The sequence below is a fragment of the Rhinolophus hipposideros genome (genome assembly GCF_964194185.1).
Source record: "Rhinolophus hipposideros genome assembly, chromosome: 2".
NCBI lineage: Eukaryota > Metazoa > Chordata > Mammalia > Chiroptera > Rhinolophidae > Rhinolophus > Rhinolophus hipposideros.
Window position 1 is genome coordinate 5,846,230 of NC_138048.1, and position 18,175 is coordinate 5,864,404.

The window sequence follows — 18,175 nt, forward strand, 5'->3', positions numbered from 1 at the left end:
TAGCACCTCCCTTCTCAGTGCCAATTTCTGTCTTAAACCGTTTGGGCTGCTTTAACAAAAATACCATAGATGCGTTTGTTTAACCAAAAAGCTTTTATTTCTGGAGGAGGGGAAGTCCAAAGTCAAGGCGCTGGCAGATTATAAGGGCACTAATCCCATTGTGAGGGCTCCACCCACATGACCTATCACCTCCCAAAAGCCTCACCTCCAAAAACCATCACATTAGGGTAATTCGTAAACTTTGGGGCAAATACAAACATTCAGCCTATAGTAAAGACTCAATCATAAGTCAAAAAAAAAAACCTGTTTTATTTTACTGTAAGTCATATTTTATTTATCTAAAAGCCAAAAACAATATGATGATGCATGAAGACACAAATTTCAGAGAATATCTTATTTTTTAATCAGTATCATCAATTTTACATAATGAAATACCATTAAGAAATATAGAACTTATAATATGAACTGTAGTATAAAAATATGGCACATGGTATTAAAGAAAAAGAAATTATAACTATAAGAGACATGTTAATATCACAAAAACTTTAAACAGAAATTTAAAATGTCATACGTTAAAAATAATTTTTTCTTAGTATTATGCAGTAGGTCGTGGAATGAGATGGAGGCGAGTAAAAATGAAAAGTTTATATAGATAAATTTTCTGAATACTATTTGTCTCATTTTCTATAGAAAATGTCAGGCATTATTATAAGAAATAATACGTACGTCTAAAACTGCAACTGCATTTTCAAATATAAGGTAATTAGTATTTTAGAAAGCAGCAGCTTTTACATTTTTCTTAAAAAGCTAGTAGTCACGCATACAAATGAACATTATGAGAAACTGAGTAAAACAAGTTTTGCCATGAAAAGATGAATATAATTAAAAAGTGAGGCACCTTTCTTTCATTTCAATAAGAACTGTGGGTAAGGGCCCTCATCTCAGAATAAACAATCTAAAAACACTCATGTTTCTTTAACACTCCATGTTTACCTCACATGGAGCAGAAGAATACATTCCATCCTCTGTGCTGTGTGGAAAGAACACGGTCCACGTTCCGGTAGGAAGTGCACAGAAGCAACTGCAGATTGATCAGAGTACACTCACTAACACATTCTGCTGTTAATTAGTTAACACAAACAAGTACAATTTATACTTTAACTACGTTGATCCAATACAAACAAGTACAATTTATACTTTTAACTACGTTGATCCAACACAAATAACTACAATTTATACTTTAACTACGTTGATCCTATACAATCTGTACTAATAAGCTATAGATCCCAGATAAGTAGCATGTTTACTGTTTTATTATTTTCTTTGCACAAGTACAGATTTATTTAAAAAGCAGCAAAGCAATATTAAGCAGTGTCAGAATTTATAGTTTGGGCTTTTACAAAGTGCCACACAGACTGTCACATTTCAAAATTTAAAAACAAAATAGCAACTCTTGCAGTTAAAACACCACAGTGAATATCAGGGATCTTCTTGAAAGAAAAAAACAGTTACCTTCTCAGTGTCACATCAAACGAGATACAAAGTTTCCACAGGCAATCTCAGAGATTTGGCCAAACATATTTTACACATAAGGCATCTGTGACCAAGAGAGGTTAAATGTATTAAATGCAAGCTGCTAATAAGGGCACTGATGTCTCTAAGTTGCTAAAAGATATAGAACGACCATGGCCTTGGTCACCTCTCTTCTTGATAGTCGGACCTTGTCTTCACATAAGGCAGCGCCTGATTGTCCATACTAGCGAATAAAGGAACGGGCATGGAAAACATAAACCTTACAATAAAAAAAGTTTTATAACATAATCACATTGCCCATTCAAACTTTTATGAATTTTACAAAATGAGGCTTTGATACATGTACACAAGTGAAATTTTCTGTACAATAAAACATAGTATTTTGGTCTGCCTTTCTTTTGTTTTTAAAAATGAAGAATATCATTCTTTTTACCTCAAATCAAATTTGTCTTCGGTAACAGTATGTTGATGGACGTTACCTGTTAATATGAGAGCTCTGGGATTCGTTTCCCCCTATCTCATGCTAAAGTGTTTTCAAGCTCATTGTACCTATATTTATTTGGTTAATGAGTCATAGCTTTTCCAGCATGACTGAAAGTCATAGCTTTTTCTTAGTCTAAGGAATAGACAAATAGACAGATAGTCAATTGAAACACACATCAGATTGTGTTCTTACTCTCTCAGCCTACCTGTCAAAACTAATACCAATAAAAATAATCTGTAAAAGCAGATAAATGCATTTGCAAATAATTGAGGGTTGACTGTAAGCCCAATCCAACTTTTCTAAACTTTTTTTTAACCATACTTCCTGATTTGCTGTGTCCATTTATCTTGACGAATGTTGTACTGGAGATCTTTCAAAATACATGAAGTCCTGAAATTGGAAAAAAATAATTTTATATATATAATTGTATGTATATAAGTAGATAATTAGATGTAATGTATAAAATACTATCCTTTATAATTTATCTGGCAATTCTTCCATTCCAGTTAAGAATAAATTCTGGGGGTCCCCCAAAAATGTATACAAGTGGACACTTTGGTCAAAGTTGCTCAGGCAGTAGTTCGCCGTAATCAGAAGTGTCTGGATGCTGATGGTAATCACTTTGAGCACCTCTTGTAATTGCAGAAGTCAAATGTGACTTGTATTCATCTTTTGTTGTCAGTATGTGTTGAATATACAATTTTAATACAGTGTTCCTTTCTTAAAATGTCTATACATTTTTTTGGTACCCTCTGTAAATTTACAGAATCTCAGTCCACCCCACCCCCAGGACATAAACTGAATCAGCATCTGAATTTTAACAAGATCCCCAGGGGATTTGTATGTGCAAATAAAGTTTGAGAAAAACTGGAAGAAAAAAAGAGTAAATAAATCTAATAAATCTTTATAAAGTGGACCTAATACCAAAAGCAGGAATTACAAATAAACTTCCCCTTTGGGGTACTAATTAACTAGATTTTTACTGTTCGGAAAGGGAGGAAAAACTTGATAATTAATATCAAACATGTTAAATATACCAATTATAATATGCTAATTAGATTTTTTTGGTAAGTACTGTCAATTTTATTTCTATTCTTTACTTATGAATATTAATAATTAGTCAGAAATAGAGCAAGGAAACTGCACCTAATAAACCTAAGGGTAGAACAACCCCAAGTAGTAGTACACTGACAGAGAAGCTTTAAGGCAGAGGGAGGGGAAGGACCTCAGTATTAGAGTGATTTTCTTTCATTACGACATCACAGGACAGACATTTTCAAGTAATGAGAATAATAAACATGCGGTGACGACAATATACCCACTGGATGCCTAATATGCACTCTCCTGGCCCTTTTTCTCATGATAATTAATATTCATAACCATGCAAATACAAGTATTTTTATCTCCACGTTACAGATGAGGAGACTGAGGATTCCAAGTATTAAACACTTTACAAAACACCTAACTAGTAAGTGGTAGAGACAGAAGTTGGTCTGGTGTTAAAGCATATTGGCTTTCTACTACACAACACGGCTTCTCATCAGAAAGACAATTCTCTCAAGGTAAGTCAAGAACAAAAGGCTTACGATGAGGAAGCAAGCTCCAAAAATCATGGCTTTCATCTTCACATCCAGGTCTAAGGGGAAGCGAATGTCAAAGTGGTCAGCATTGCCCATGCCCGACATCAAACCGTTCCACTTCCTGATGATGCTGCCGATGTTAGACACGCGGTCGAGGGAGGTGACCTGGACAGGTAAGGATTTGACTTTCAGGGACTGAAAATATCATACTGCACGATGTATTCTGCTGGCAAGCAGCTTCCACTGAGATAGCATAAATACAGCACAGGAAATGAATACCGTAATAACATAATTTCAAACTGGGAATGATGGCCAAGAAGGATTCTGTGCTCTGCAATTGGTTAATAACTGAGCTAGGGTACATCAAACACTTCTCACACTGCTCTTTCCTCATCCTCAAACGAGTTAACAGAGAGGTCTGATTGATTCTGAAGTTCTGCTCCACCTAGCAAAGGGGGGAACTGGGGATTGGGAGGGGATCTTGACCAGTCTAGGGAAACCCATGAGCAAAAGCAATGAGGCATGGCTGTGTGCATTTCACAGACTCCACATAATCACTTAAGCTTTTGTGGGCCAAAGGAGCCTACCCCATCTTTTTAAATTACGCCAGGATCTGTAAGGACTTCAGCTTCTAAAAGGAGGACACTGGCACTTGCCAGAGGAAAACACTCAGATACTAACTTGGGGTGATCAGAATGATCCCACACATCCTGCCCTTGGAACTGGCTTATCTACATTTTCTATTGCATTGCATGACCTTTTAAAAAATAAGCAGTGTTGGATGACATGGTGACGTAAGGAAGGTGTCATAGGAAATACCTGAATGAGCAATTTTAGATGATAAGCCTTGCCAAATTGCAAGGCATTTAGAAGGATTAAGAAGCTCAGGAAAAATGTGGAGGAATCTCCTTTGCCAGATTCACAGGATTATAAGCAATCATTTAATATCCAGAGATAAACACAAAACAGAAGGATTTTTCTCTTTTTCCTGATAAAATGTTATAAGCTATTATGAGTTGCACCCATGTGATGAGTGCTGTCCTATTTCTTCAGGACACAGACAGAATTCTATCCTGCAATTAAGCAGTTTGCACAGCCTGCACGCTGGGCACATTCGTTACTCAGGACCTACTCTCTGTCCCTGGAAACCTTTGATAAAAGTGTTTCATTAAATACAATCAAGAAGAAAATAAATAGATTATGTCAGGCTATTTCTTCTCAGCTTTAATGGCTTCATGGTGTCTCTTATCTTTATCAAACAGATCATAAAAAAGGAGCTCACGTTGGGAAACAGGAAGCAATCCACAAACCATAATTTGAAAATCATCTGATGTCAGCCAGTTAACTCTTTCTTCATGAAAAAATCATCTAAAACCAAATCATTCTAAAATCTGTTAATACATGTACATGTAGGAAAATAAAATAGCAGAAACATGGTTTTCACATTTGTTTACCTCAAAAACAGAATCTGAACCACAGCCATAGGTTGAACACGGCCCACGCACATGCATCATGTTTTCTTTCTTTGCGTTTTGGATGCTGTAAACCGCCCTGCACAGGTTCCAGTGCTCCAAGACAAAGCCAATGGTGACACCGGGAGGACACTGCACCTCCAGCTGCAAATGAAGCAGTGACAGAGGTGAGGATGCTGCGTACATGTACACACACGCACACACGCACACACACACACACACACCCCTAGATGTGTTCTTAATCCATTTGAGGACTGGGGAAATTGTTACCGGGGAAGAGTCTTCCATTTTACCTGGGCTATTTCCTAGGCTTGTATTTCAGTGAACAGTCTGGAGAGATGAGATCATGCTTCCCTTTGGGACAAAGTTACTACTAATCATATAATGTCCAGAAGCTTGGCGTTTCTCAGCTACATATGGGGTATCTGCCTGGGCTCCTGAGTCAACTCCACTGGAGTTGGGACAAGGGGACCTAAACACACATGCTAATGTTCATGCTGCTTTTTGTGCTGTAACACGGATCTCTGTCTCTAATGGAGGTGTCTCTGGCATAATCGACACATCTTCTGGCATAATCGACAAAAACGTAACAAGCAAACTTCTTAGACTGACAGACATGACAATTATAATAGAAAACAAGAGAAAGGAGACATTCTGAAAACTGTATATTGGAAAATCAACAGGATGTGTTATGGGTATATAAAGCCATTTTTAAGAGTTTTAAAATACTGTCCACTACTCTCTTTTCAGCTAATTATCTTTATAACATTCCTTTGTGGAGAACTAAGATCTTCATATCTAATTATAACAAAACTCACAAAATTGAATTATTTTGTAAAAGACGCAAGTAAAAGTTCTACTCACAATTATCGTGTCATATATACTTTCCTAAGAATTTTGATTCTCCTGGGTCTCATCACCGGGCAGGACTACCCAGCTCAAGAATTGTCAAACCAAGGTACTATTCATATACATACAATCACACATATATACAAAGAAAGAAATTTAATAGCTTCTGAAGATTGAGATTTCACATAAATTTACACTTGATAAAAAAAAATCAAAACTGTACACAAATAAATTATTTTTAAAATAATTTGTATCAAAATGGCAGACTGAGGTGAGTCTCTGGAAATCTCCCCTAGAATTTACACCAAATCAAACAACTATAACTCCACAAGGGACTCCCTGCACAGCAGACAGGCAAGACAAAGACTCTGACTGCTGAATTCACCTAAAGGTGGGCAAATCTTGTGAGCGGGGGAGGAGGGAAGGGAGAAGTGCAGAGAGGGAGCCACGCGGGTGCAGGACGCAGACCTAGCTCAGTGCTCCGAGCTCGCTGCATCCCAGAACTACCACAGCTGCGGGAGAGGGAAGAACTCGGACTGCGAGGGCTCCGCTTATGGCCCACAGGGCTGAGGGGGCAGCATATAACACGGCTGAACCCAACGCTCACCACAGAAACCTTGGAGAAAAGACTTAGGGAAAAGGCTGAAAACGGTGGTTTAAGCCCTCACTGCCGAGCAGAGAACGAAAGCCTTAGGCACTGAGACTAGCTATCCCCTCCCTACCCTCCCAGAGCTCGCCCAGCCTCCACCTGCCCGGTGCTAGAAGCAGAACAGTAGCAGTGTCAGATCAAAAGAACAGAACATTTGCTGTTCTGAGAACTGTGAACCGCAGTCACAGATTCGCAGCCCAACTACTTCCGGCAAAGGGGAGGGAGCTGTTGAAGTGGGACCAGATCTGGTGGTGGTCGCTGCCATTGCTCTGGGCCACCTCTCACAACTCACCCCGCCCCTGGCCCCACCTATCTGGGTGGATCCCTACAGGAGGAAATAGAACTGCTTGCTAAAACATAAAAGCTCTGAATCTGGTGCAGGAAGAGCTTTGGAACTTCAAAAGCTCTCCGCATGCCCACAGGGATGCAGCCCCCTATAACCCAGGTGGACTGTTAACAGAGGAGAAGCCCGCCTTCCAGAGAATCCCCCTGTTGTGTAAGAAGCTGGAATAGTGCAGAGAAAACATAACACTACTGTGTGAGACAGAAAAAAGGGCTGCAGTCACAGAGAAAATAAAACATTCTACCAACACGTACTGGAAAACAAAAGAAAGAGCTCTTCCTATCAACCTGTTGCAGAAGCCACACTTGTAGATGTCTAGGAAGAGAAATAATAAATAATTAATTGCCACGAATAACCAATGCAACATGACAGCTCAGAAAGAAAAAGTACCTCCAGAAAATGAGGTTAAAGATACAGAAATATGTGACTTAAACGACAGAGAATTCAAGATTGCAGTTCTGAAAACACTCAATGAGATGCAAGAAAACACAGAACGGCAATTTAATGAGCTCAGAAAAACAATCAAAGAACATGAGCATTTTACCAAAGAGATTGAAATTTTAAAAAAGAACCAAAGAGAATTTCTGGAGATTAAGAACTCAATAAAAGAAATTAAGAATGAAATAGCCAGCTTAGAAAGTAGAGTTGACCAGATAGAAGACATAATCAGTGACATCGAAGATAGAAACCTGGAAATTACATGAATGGAAGAAGAAAGAGACTTGAGACTTAAAAGAAATGAAAGAACTCTACAAGAACTTTCTGACTCCATGAGAAAAAGCAATATATGAATAATGAGCATACCAGAAGGAGAAGAAAGAGAGAGGGGAATAGAGAGAATAATCAGACAAATAGTCAATGAGAACGTTCCAAACTTCTGGAAAGAACTGGATCCTCGAATCCAAGAAGCAAATAGAACACCTAATTACCTCAATCCCAACAGGCCTTCTCCAAGGCACATTGTATTGAAGCTGTCTAAAATCACGGACAAAGAAAGAATCCTCAAGGCAGCCACGGAAAAGAAGACGGTAACCTACAAAGGAAAGCCAATTAGATTATCACCAGATTTTTCAGCAGAAACTCTACAAGCCAGGAGGGAGTGGAACCAAATATTCAAACTATTAAAAAAGAGAAGTTATGAACCAAGGATAATATATCCAGCAAAGATATCCTTTAAATGTGAAGGAGGAATACAGACCTTTCCAGTACTACAGAAGCTGAAGAGATGTTCTAATACACGACCTGCACTATAAGAAATACTAAAGGAGGCTATTCAACCACCATCAACAGGGACAACTTTTGGAAACCAGACAGTAAAAAGAGGGAGAGTAAAGGCCTGAACCAGAATATGGGAATGGAGAGAGAAGAAAATGGGATACTCTAAATATCAAACTTTCTTTACATAAACTTAAGGGTATCGGCTCAAAAATAAATCCAGAACTGAAATATATACTGTAATAAATGAAGAAACAGAGGGAAACATCATAGAATACCACCACACACAAAAAAAATAGACAACAACAAAAAGGCAAAGAAACCATGGAGACACAGCCTTACCAGAAAACTAAAGATAGAATGACAGGAAATCTTCACATATCAATAATCACCCTAAATGTAAATGGACTGAACTCACCAATAAAAAGGTACAGACTAGCAGACTGGATCAAAAAACTAAACCCAACCATGTGCTGTCTCCAAGAGACACATCTCAGCTACCAAGACAAGCATAGACTCAAAGTGAAATGGTAGAAATTGACACTCCAAGCAAATGGTACCCAGAGAAAATCAGGTGTAGCTATACTGATAGCAGATGAAACAGACTTTAGGGTGAAAAAAGATAACAAGAGACAAAGATGGACATTTCATAATGGTAAAGGGGACTATACAACAAGAAGACATAACAGTCATCAATATTTATGCCCCCAATCAGGGAGCACTGAAATATACTAAGCCACTACTAACAGAACCAAAGGGAGAAACTGACCAAAACACAATTATACTAGGGGCCCTAAACACATCATTGACAGCTATGGATGGATCATCCAAACAGAAATTAAATAATGAAATAGGAGCCCTAAATGACACATTAGATGAAATGGACATAATTGACATTTATAGAGCACTTCATCCTAAAACATCAGACTATACATTTTTTTCTAGTGTACATGGAACATTCTCAAGGATAGACCATATACTGGGACGTAAAACTAACGTCAGCAATTTAAGAAGACTGAAATCATACCAAGCATATTCTCTGATCACAAGGCTTTGAAATTGGATATCAACTGTACAAAGAAAGCAGGAAAAAACACAAATACATCGAGATTAAACAATATACTTTTAAAGAACGACTGGCTCAAAGAAAAAATTAGAGGAGAGATCAAAAGATACATAGAAACAAATGATAACGAAAATACATCCTACCAAAATGTTTGGGATGCAGTGAAAACAGTTTTAAGAGGGAAATTTATATAGTTACAGGCCTATCTCAACAAACAAGAAAAATCCCAAATAGATAACCTCACGTTAAACCTTAAAGAACTAGAAAAAGAAGAACAATTGAAACTCAAGGTCAGCAGAAGTAAGGAAATAACAAGTATCTGAGCAGAACTAAGTGAAATAGAGAACAAAAAGACAATAGAAAAAATTAATGTGACAAAGAACTGGTTCTTTGAAACGATTAACACAATTGGCAGACCCTTGGCTAGGCTCACTAAGATAAAAAGATAAAAGACACTAATAAACAAAATCAGAAATGAAAAAGGGGAACTTATCACGGACACCACAGAAATACAAAGGATCATCCAAGAATACTATGAAGGACTATATGCCACTAAATTCAATAACCGGGAAGAAATGGACAACTTCTTAGAAACATATAGCCTTCCTAGGCTGAACCATGAAGAACTGGAAAATCTAAACAGACCTATCACCAGTAACGAAATTGAATCAGTCATCCAAAACCTTCCCAAAAGCAAAAGTCTGGGACCAGATGGTTTCACTAGTGAATTCTACCAAACCTTCAAACAGGATCTAATACCAATCCTGCTCAAAGTCTTCCAAAAACTTGAAGAAGAGACAGTACTCCCTAACTCATTCTACGAGGCCAACATTACCCTGATACCAAAACCTGGCAGGGACAACACAAAAAAAGAGAACTACAGACCAACATCTCTGATGAATACAGATGCAAAAGTCCTAAACAAAATTCTAGCAAATCAAATGCACCAATGCATTAAAAAGAGTGTTTATCACGACCAAGTGGGGTTCATCCCAGAGGCACAAGGATGGTTCAACATCTGCAAATGCATCAATGTGAAACATCACATAAACAAAATAAAGGACAAAAATCATATGATTATATCAATTGATGCAGAAAAAGCATTTGACAAGATACAACATCCATTTATGATTAAAACACTTAATAAAATAGGTATAGAAGGAAAATACCACAACATAATAAAGGCCATATATGACAAGCCCTCAGCTAATCTCATAATTAATGGTGAAAAACTGAAGCCATTTGCTCTACGTTCAGAAACACGACAGGGCTGTCCCCTATCACCTCTGCTTTTCAACATACTGTTGGAAGTCCTTGCCAGGGCAGTCAGGCAAGAGAAAGAAATAAAAGGCAACTAAATTGGGGATGAAGAAGTTAAATTGTCACTCTGCCCATGACATGATGCTATATATAGAAAACCCTAAAGACTCCACCAAAAAGCTGTTAGAAACAGTCAACGAATACACTAATGTGACTGGCTACAAAATCAACTTTCAAAAGTCCATTGCATTCTTATATACTAACAATGAAATCTCAGAAAAAGAAATACAAAAAACAATTCCTTTTGCAATTGCAGCAAAAAGAATAAAATACCTAGGAATAAACTTAACCAAGGATGTGAAGGACTTACATGCTGAAAACTATAAGACATTTTTGAAAGAAATTGAAGAAGACACAAAGAAATGGAAAGACATTCCGTGCTCATGGATTGGAAGAATCAACATAGTTAAAATGGCCATATTACCCAAAGCAATATACAGATTTAATGCAATCCCCATCAAAATCCCAATGGCATTTATTAAAGAAATAAAACAAAAAATCACCAGATTTGTTTGGAATCACAAAAAACTCCAGATAGCCAAAGCAATCTTAAGAAAAAATAACAATACTGGAGTTATCACACTCCCTGACTTTAGCTTGTACTACAGGGCTACAATAATCAAAACAGCGTGGTATTGGCAGAAAAACAGACACGTAGACCAATGGAATAGAATTGAGAAGCCAGAAATAAACCCCCATCAATATGGACAGATAATTTTTGTCAAAGAAGCAAAAAACATACAATGGAGAAAAGACAGCCTGTTCAATAAATGGTGCTGGCAGAACTGGAAAGCAACGTGCAAAAGAATGAAACTAGACTGCTATCTGTCACCATGTACCAAAATTAATTCAGAATGGATAAAAGTCTTAAGCATATGACCTGAAAAAATAAACTGCATAGAAGAAAACAGGTACTAAACTCATGGATCTTGGGTTCAAAGAGCATTTTATGATTTTGACTCCAAAGGCAAGGGAAGTAAAAGCTAAAATAAATGAATGGGACTATATGAAACTTAAAAGCTTCTGCACAGCAAAAGAAACCATCGACAAAATAAAGAGGCAACCAACTGAATGGGAGAAGATTTTTGCAAACAGTGCCTCCAATAAGGGGCTAATATCCCAAATATACAAGGAACTCATAAAACTCAACAACAGAAAAACAAACAACCCAATTGAAAAATGGGCAGAGGACCTGAAGAGACATTTCTCCAAAGAGGACATACAAATGGCAAACAGACATGAAAAAATGTTCAACATCACTAATCACCAGAGGAATACAAATAAAAACCACAATGAGGTATCACCTCACCCCAGTTAGAATGGCTATCAACAAGACAAATAGTAACAAGTATTGGAGAGGCTGTGGAGAAAAAGGAACCCTCATACACTGTTGGTGGGAATGCAGACTGGTGCAGCCACTATGGAAGGCAGTGTGGAGGTTCCTCTAAAAATTAAAAATAGAATTACCGTATGATCCAGCAATCCGACTCCTAGGTATCTACTCAAAAATTCTGAAAACATTAATCCATAAAGACATGTGTGCTCTAATGTTCATTGCAGCTTTATTTATGGTGGCCAAGACATGGAAACAACCAAAATGTCCTTAGATAGATGAATGGATAAAGAAGTTGTGGTATATATACACAATGGAATACTATTTGATGGTAAGAAAAGATGAAAAAGGACCATTTGTGACAACATTGATGAATCTTGAGAATATAATGCTAAGCGAAATAAGTCAGACAGAAAAAGCATAGAACAGTATGATTTCACTGATACGTGGTATATAACCCAAAAACAATAAAAGAACCAGACAAACAAATGAGAAACAAAAACTCATAGACACAGACAATAGTTTAGTGGTTACCAGAGGGTAAAAGGGGAGGAGGGTGGTAGTTGAGGGTATAGGGGATCAAATATATGATGATGGAAGGAGAACTGACTCTGGGTGGTGAACACACAGTGGGATTTATAGATGATGTAATATAGAATTGTGTACCTGAAATCTATGTAACTTTACTAACAATTGTCACCCCAATAAACTTTAATGAAAAAAAAAAGAATTCATATCATTCAACCATAAAAAGGAATGAACTATAATATATGTCCGAGTTGCATAAATCTCTCGGTAATGACATTTGAAAACAACCAATCCTAAAAGGTTCCAAACTATGTGATTCTATTTTTGTCATTCTTGAAATAAAAAAATTATAGATGGAGAGCAGATTAGTGGGTTCCAGGGGTTAGGGATGAAAAGAAGGGAGGGAGATAGGGATAGTTATAAAAGGGTTGGTTGTTTTTTTGTTTGTTTGTTTGTTTGTTTTGTGGTGTTAGAACTATTTGGTATTTGAATTGTGGTGGTGAATAAAGAAATGCACATAGTTGATAAAACTAAAGACACACACATGAATACAAGTAAAACTGGAAAATAAAAAAAAATCTAGATAATGTTGTGGACAAAAGTTCCGTCCATTGGACTAAGACTGTAATATTGATTTGTTTAACTCTATCCTGGCTTCCTATAATCTTGGAAGGCTGCACTTAGAGGCATTGATATGCAACGCCCAACTCACAAATACAAAAATATAGTATGCAAAAGCATCAAAGATAGAGGTGCAAATTCACCTCAAATATAAGGTTGTGTGTGTGTGCATGTGTGTATGAGAAAGGAGTAAGATATCTGACAATAGCTAATATCCATTGAACACTATATAGCCAGGCACTGTGCTAAGCAGCTGACATTCATTTATAATACTACTTAATCCTCAAAACAATCATCACATGAGATAGATACTATTAATATCTTTATTTTACAGGTGAATAAATCAAAGCACAGAGAACGCTGTAAATAAATTACTACTGTAAATGCTGGTACTTAACATATCACTTCAATATCCCAGTAATCCGAGGGGGTATTTTTCTGCCCAGCTTATGTACAACACTGAGGCTCAAAGAGGTTAACTAAATTGTACAAATGTAAGTAGGTGACATATCTAAAATTCAGATTCTAGCGGACCTCTCTCTAAACCACTTTTCCTTCCCTGTAGTAAACAACGTTCCCGAAGCTGCACAGGTTGCAGAAGAGTAACCAAACTGTCAATCAGAATACCTGCTGTCTAGTTCTAGCACTGTCACCTACCGAGTATAACACCATCTGCAGGCATTTAGTCTTGTTTTTTCTTTATTTACAGCAAGGTGTAGATTGTGACGGGTAGAGTAAAAGGACCCACAATCCCTTACAATTCTATAAGCGTATACTTACATTTAGCTTACTTTCTTTGGGGACACTTAGATAAACGTGTGTGACTACTGTAATATAGGCGATAGGTTAATTTCTAACTCAGTACACAACTGATAGAATTGTGGTCACTGAATCAATAATTTGTGCTTGAACCACCAAGTAGCACCGAAGAGCCAGAACCCCCAAGGAAAAAGCCCTTTCTAATTTTCCTTAGGTGAGACAATCTGGCTTCCTCCTTCCTCTCTATCTGCAGAGCCAGTGAAAAAAACCTCCTGTGTAGTTTGCAAAGGAGCATAACTATGTTGGGAAGACCTGGATCAGGAAGAAACAATGGAAACTTCCATCCTCTGACCTCTTGCCTGGTGGAGGGACAACAGAAGCAACAGCAGGTGCATCTGAACGGTCTCTGCATTGTCATGATTTCGCGGCCCATGTAGTCAGTGACCCGGAGGACAAAGGGCCGCAGTGTCCGATAAGCATTCCTGGTAAAGTCGTCTGTATCTTCAGTTACAGTGTAAACCATCTGGTCCAGGTTATTTTTAATATCATATTTATTATTAGTTTCAAAACATGTCATCACTAAAAAACAAAATGAGATAGCCATGTTAAATTAGAAGTAGTTAAAATGGGCCTCAAGAGCAATAAGAGGTATAAACCTCCAGTTATTACAAACAAAAAAGTCATGGGGATGTAATGTAAGGAAAACAGTATTATCGTAATAATTATGTGTGGTGACAGATGGTGACTAGACTTATTTTGGTGATCATATTGCAAGGAATATAAATGTTGAATCACTATGTTGTACACTAGAAACTCAACTATACTTTAATAAAAATAATAGAAAAGAAGTCCTTTTAGGGGCTTAAAGCAAAATAGCTTTTTAAAAACTTGAGGTAAAATTAGAAGACCAATATAATTCATACTTCCTATAAGTACTTAAGTAATTTTGAAAATTTAAAACATTTATTTTAAGAAGTTCAGTGTAAAATGATTTTTGAAACTTTTCCACATGACAGCAAAGATTAGAACTATTTTCCTAGAGTACCTGCATTCAGAAAACATTAATTATAAAACCATTTACATATGTAGATCTGGAATGACGGCCCATAATCTTGCAAGGATGAACTGAGAACAAATAGGATTATGTTTCCTGTGATTTCTTCCTACTTCCAAAATAAGGGAACTGGACTGGCACTCAGCACATTAGATTCTATTTCCATCTCTGCCAGATTAGTTGACCCTGGCTAACTAACGTAGCCCCTCAGCTGCCTCCTTTTCTCATCCATGAGAACTTAACATGGAGGAGCTGGGATGGGTAAAAGGTAGGGCGGTTGAGCAGATAAAATGAAAATCCTTTTCAAGTCTGAGTTTACATATGATGCACAAATAAACAAAATAATTATCTTTCTTACTTTCTTAAAAAGCGGATATCCTTTTCTCTTTGAACCACTAACAAGTGGTCAATATCAATAAGGAACTAGATACTGGATAATGCAAATTTCTACCTGATTCCAATACTGCTGAACACTACTGAATTATACGTACTTTCCAGAGGTTCAAAATGTTGAAGAACATGTATGTTGTCCAGCTGTTGGGACAGAACAAAGAAATTAGGGGAGAGAAATAACACAATTAAATCAAACCAGCATTAGAAAAGAAAACTGATGAGATCGATCAATACCGAAATATCTTTTTGAAACTGAATGGAATATATTTTTGTAATCCAGTGGAATTAGCCTATCTGCACCTCACCAGATGGTTATTAGGAGAGCTGTCCAGATAGGAAAAACACTTCTGCAGCTCCATGGTAAAAGATTGAAACATTTGTCTAAAATATCAGAAAATCACCTTCCTGCCACAGTAACAGCATCTAGGAGAAGCTGGTTGACATAGACTGTTCCTAGCTCAGTTCCCCCTCCCTGGTCTCTCCGACGTGTTACCCACAGATTGGAGTGGCTCAGGAAATTCAGGATGGAACTAACACAGCCCTGGCCCTGAGAAAGCACTTTTCTCAGTGGCTCAGGGGAGTGAATCGGCCAGGGTGCACTCCACACAGGAGTGCCCAGGTACTTCTAAGAGATGACTGTACTGATTTCCATCCACTTGAGGCCCTAAGTGCCAAGACCTCCTCAGGGGCACACTGCAGTAACGGAGGGCCCGAGAAGGCAGGAAGCATCTGAGTAAGATTAGGGCGAAGGATGGGAAACTTTCTGGGGTGGCATCCCTGGAGAAAGGAGGTTGGGACTATTAAATAAACTCTACCTTAACGTTACTTAGGAATCACTCTACAGAGAGACAGTTTAATGTGCCCATTATCTGTTATACTTGAGAAGATTCTAGCAGAAGAGAAAAACCTCCATGAGGACAGACTGATCACACCTATACAATTTTAGACACCATAGGTCATTAGATCATTCCTAATTCCTGAGACCGGAACACTGCCCCAAATGCCATATTTCACCAAATTTTTGTTGAATACATTAATAAAAATATACTAATGTAGTAATAAGTCAAATTTAAAATAACTACACATGAATGTTTTGTGATGTGATTGATTACAGGAAAATACAGAGAGCATATAATCCTTCATTAAAATTTTTTTCTATATGAAAACACAATCAGTCAGGTGAGAGGGTCTAAACATGTCTTAAAAGATATCAAAAGTAGGCACTAAAAAAGATCTAGAATATTAAAATCTAGAACTAAGCAGTAAAAATATTCACTGCAACCAATTTCGGGCAAAATATTCTAAAGAAATGATATTCCCGTTAATGTGGAAGAGTTTTGCCCAGTAAGACACTCCGGCTGTTAAGGGGCAGCTCTCCAACAAACTGGGGAATCACTGGCCAAACCAATACTCCAGAAATAACACAATCCTGAAACGACTTGATAGTCCTAAAAAAGATTCACATAATCTGCAATGAGATTGCCAGAAGATTAGGATAAAGAAAATGATAAAAACATGACTGGCTCTGTCTCCCGCTCACATACAAGAACTAATAATATCCATACAGCTAGTACCATCCATTGGGTGAGCCCCATGTGCCATAAACATCAGGCATATTACAAACCTCCTTCAAGGCTGTAGAGTGAGGAGGGAGTAGAGCTAGAATTAAAAACCAGGTTTGTCTGGCTCCAAACCTGCTTTGTTTCTTTTTCACTTTTTTTTTTTTTTTAAGGTCAAAACATTCCTGAAAGGGAAGACAGAATTCATGAAATATGTTAATGTAACTTCCGTCAGAGTAATAGAAGAAACTGAAAAACTGTTATTTTAATATTTCAATGAACAATATTAACGCTATACATTTTTAAAAGAGAAATGACTCCAGATCTTGTATTTCCAAGAACAATTTGTTACTTCTCATCAAGTTGTATAAAGACTTTATAAACTTGATTAACTTAGAAATATTTTATAAGTTTCTAAAATAATATAGGTGTTTAGCACTTTACTTGAATGACTGGCTTCACATTTTGTCAATAGTTTGCCAAAGAATTTAATACAATTTTTGGCACACATAAAATCCAAATTTTCCTGATCCAACTGTACTTTCAAATATCAACATTGTAACATTGTACCAATGGTTTTCAATGCACAGGATTAACAGGGTCTCTGTCAGCATAGAAAATTGAGAAGAGAAACATGTCAACTCCAAGGAACATTTGGTTGTTTATATGGGAAGACACATATTAAATTGGCAAGTCCCTTATTGTAATGCATTTGTATGCTTCCTTTTTTAAAACGTGAAACATGACTCAGTTTCTAAGGGATTCCCAATAATAGCTTTATCTTACTTTCTTTAAGCAATCTTTTTGAGTTTCTGACACGGGTCTATAAACAATACCATTTGGTATACTGGGCACGTTGCCCAGTTCTGATCTGGATATCCTGGTAGTTCCAGGACATCTGTACAGTCACTGTGTTGTGGGAAGGGGTTCTCTGGAACTTGGCCTGAAGCAATATCTTTGGTAAGTCCCCTATTTTTATTTACATTGCATGTTTTGGGGGATGATAGGCATGGATGATAAAAACTATGGGTGGTGAAAAAATGCAATGGACTAAGTAAGGCACTCGATAATTCACTCGCTGTTCACTGCTTTGCTCGTTTTTATGTTGCTTTTCTTGATGTTAATTCTACTTCTAAGCAAATGGCACCCTGATTAGCATCTTTGATACTTTTTCTTATATTCATACTCCTTTGTCAACTTTCTTCAACAGGCATCATAAAGCTTAAATTCAACATACGTCCCTTACAAAAACTACACTCATCCCACCGATATATGCCTATACTTTTTGATCTCCCTTCACATTTCTGAAATTAGCACCATCACACAGTGATGTCAGATGTCACAGCTAGACATCTGTCATCACTGACCCTCATTTTATCCATTCAGTCCAGCCTTTTGTCTTTCGCTGGATCCTCAG

At 37.3% G+C, this 18,175-nt stretch overlaps 1 protein-coding gene across 2 annotated transcripts in view; it reads right to left on the bottom strand.

Moving 5' to 3' along the window:
* Positions 1-289: 289 nt before the first annotated feature.
* PLSCR4 (phospholipid scramblase 4) overlaps positions 290-18,175 on the bottom strand; it is a 72,732-nt gene continuing 54,846 nt past the window's right edge. For both annotated transcript variants that reach the window (XM_081077003.1, XM_081077002.1), the window contains 5 exons: positions 15,298-15,340; positions 14,105-14,331; positions 5,052-5,213; positions 3,604-3,762; positions 290-2,407 (listed from right to left, as the gene is read on the bottom strand). In XM_081077003.1, the coding sequence (XP_080933129.1) occupies positions 2,360-2,407; positions 3,604-3,762; positions 5,052-5,213; positions 14,105-14,331; positions 15,298-15,340 (639 nt within the window). In that variant the 3' untranslated portion in view covers positions 290-2,359. The remainder of the gene's footprint in view (positions 2,408-3,603; positions 3,763-5,051; positions 5,214-14,104; positions 14,332-15,297; positions 15,341-18,175) is intronic.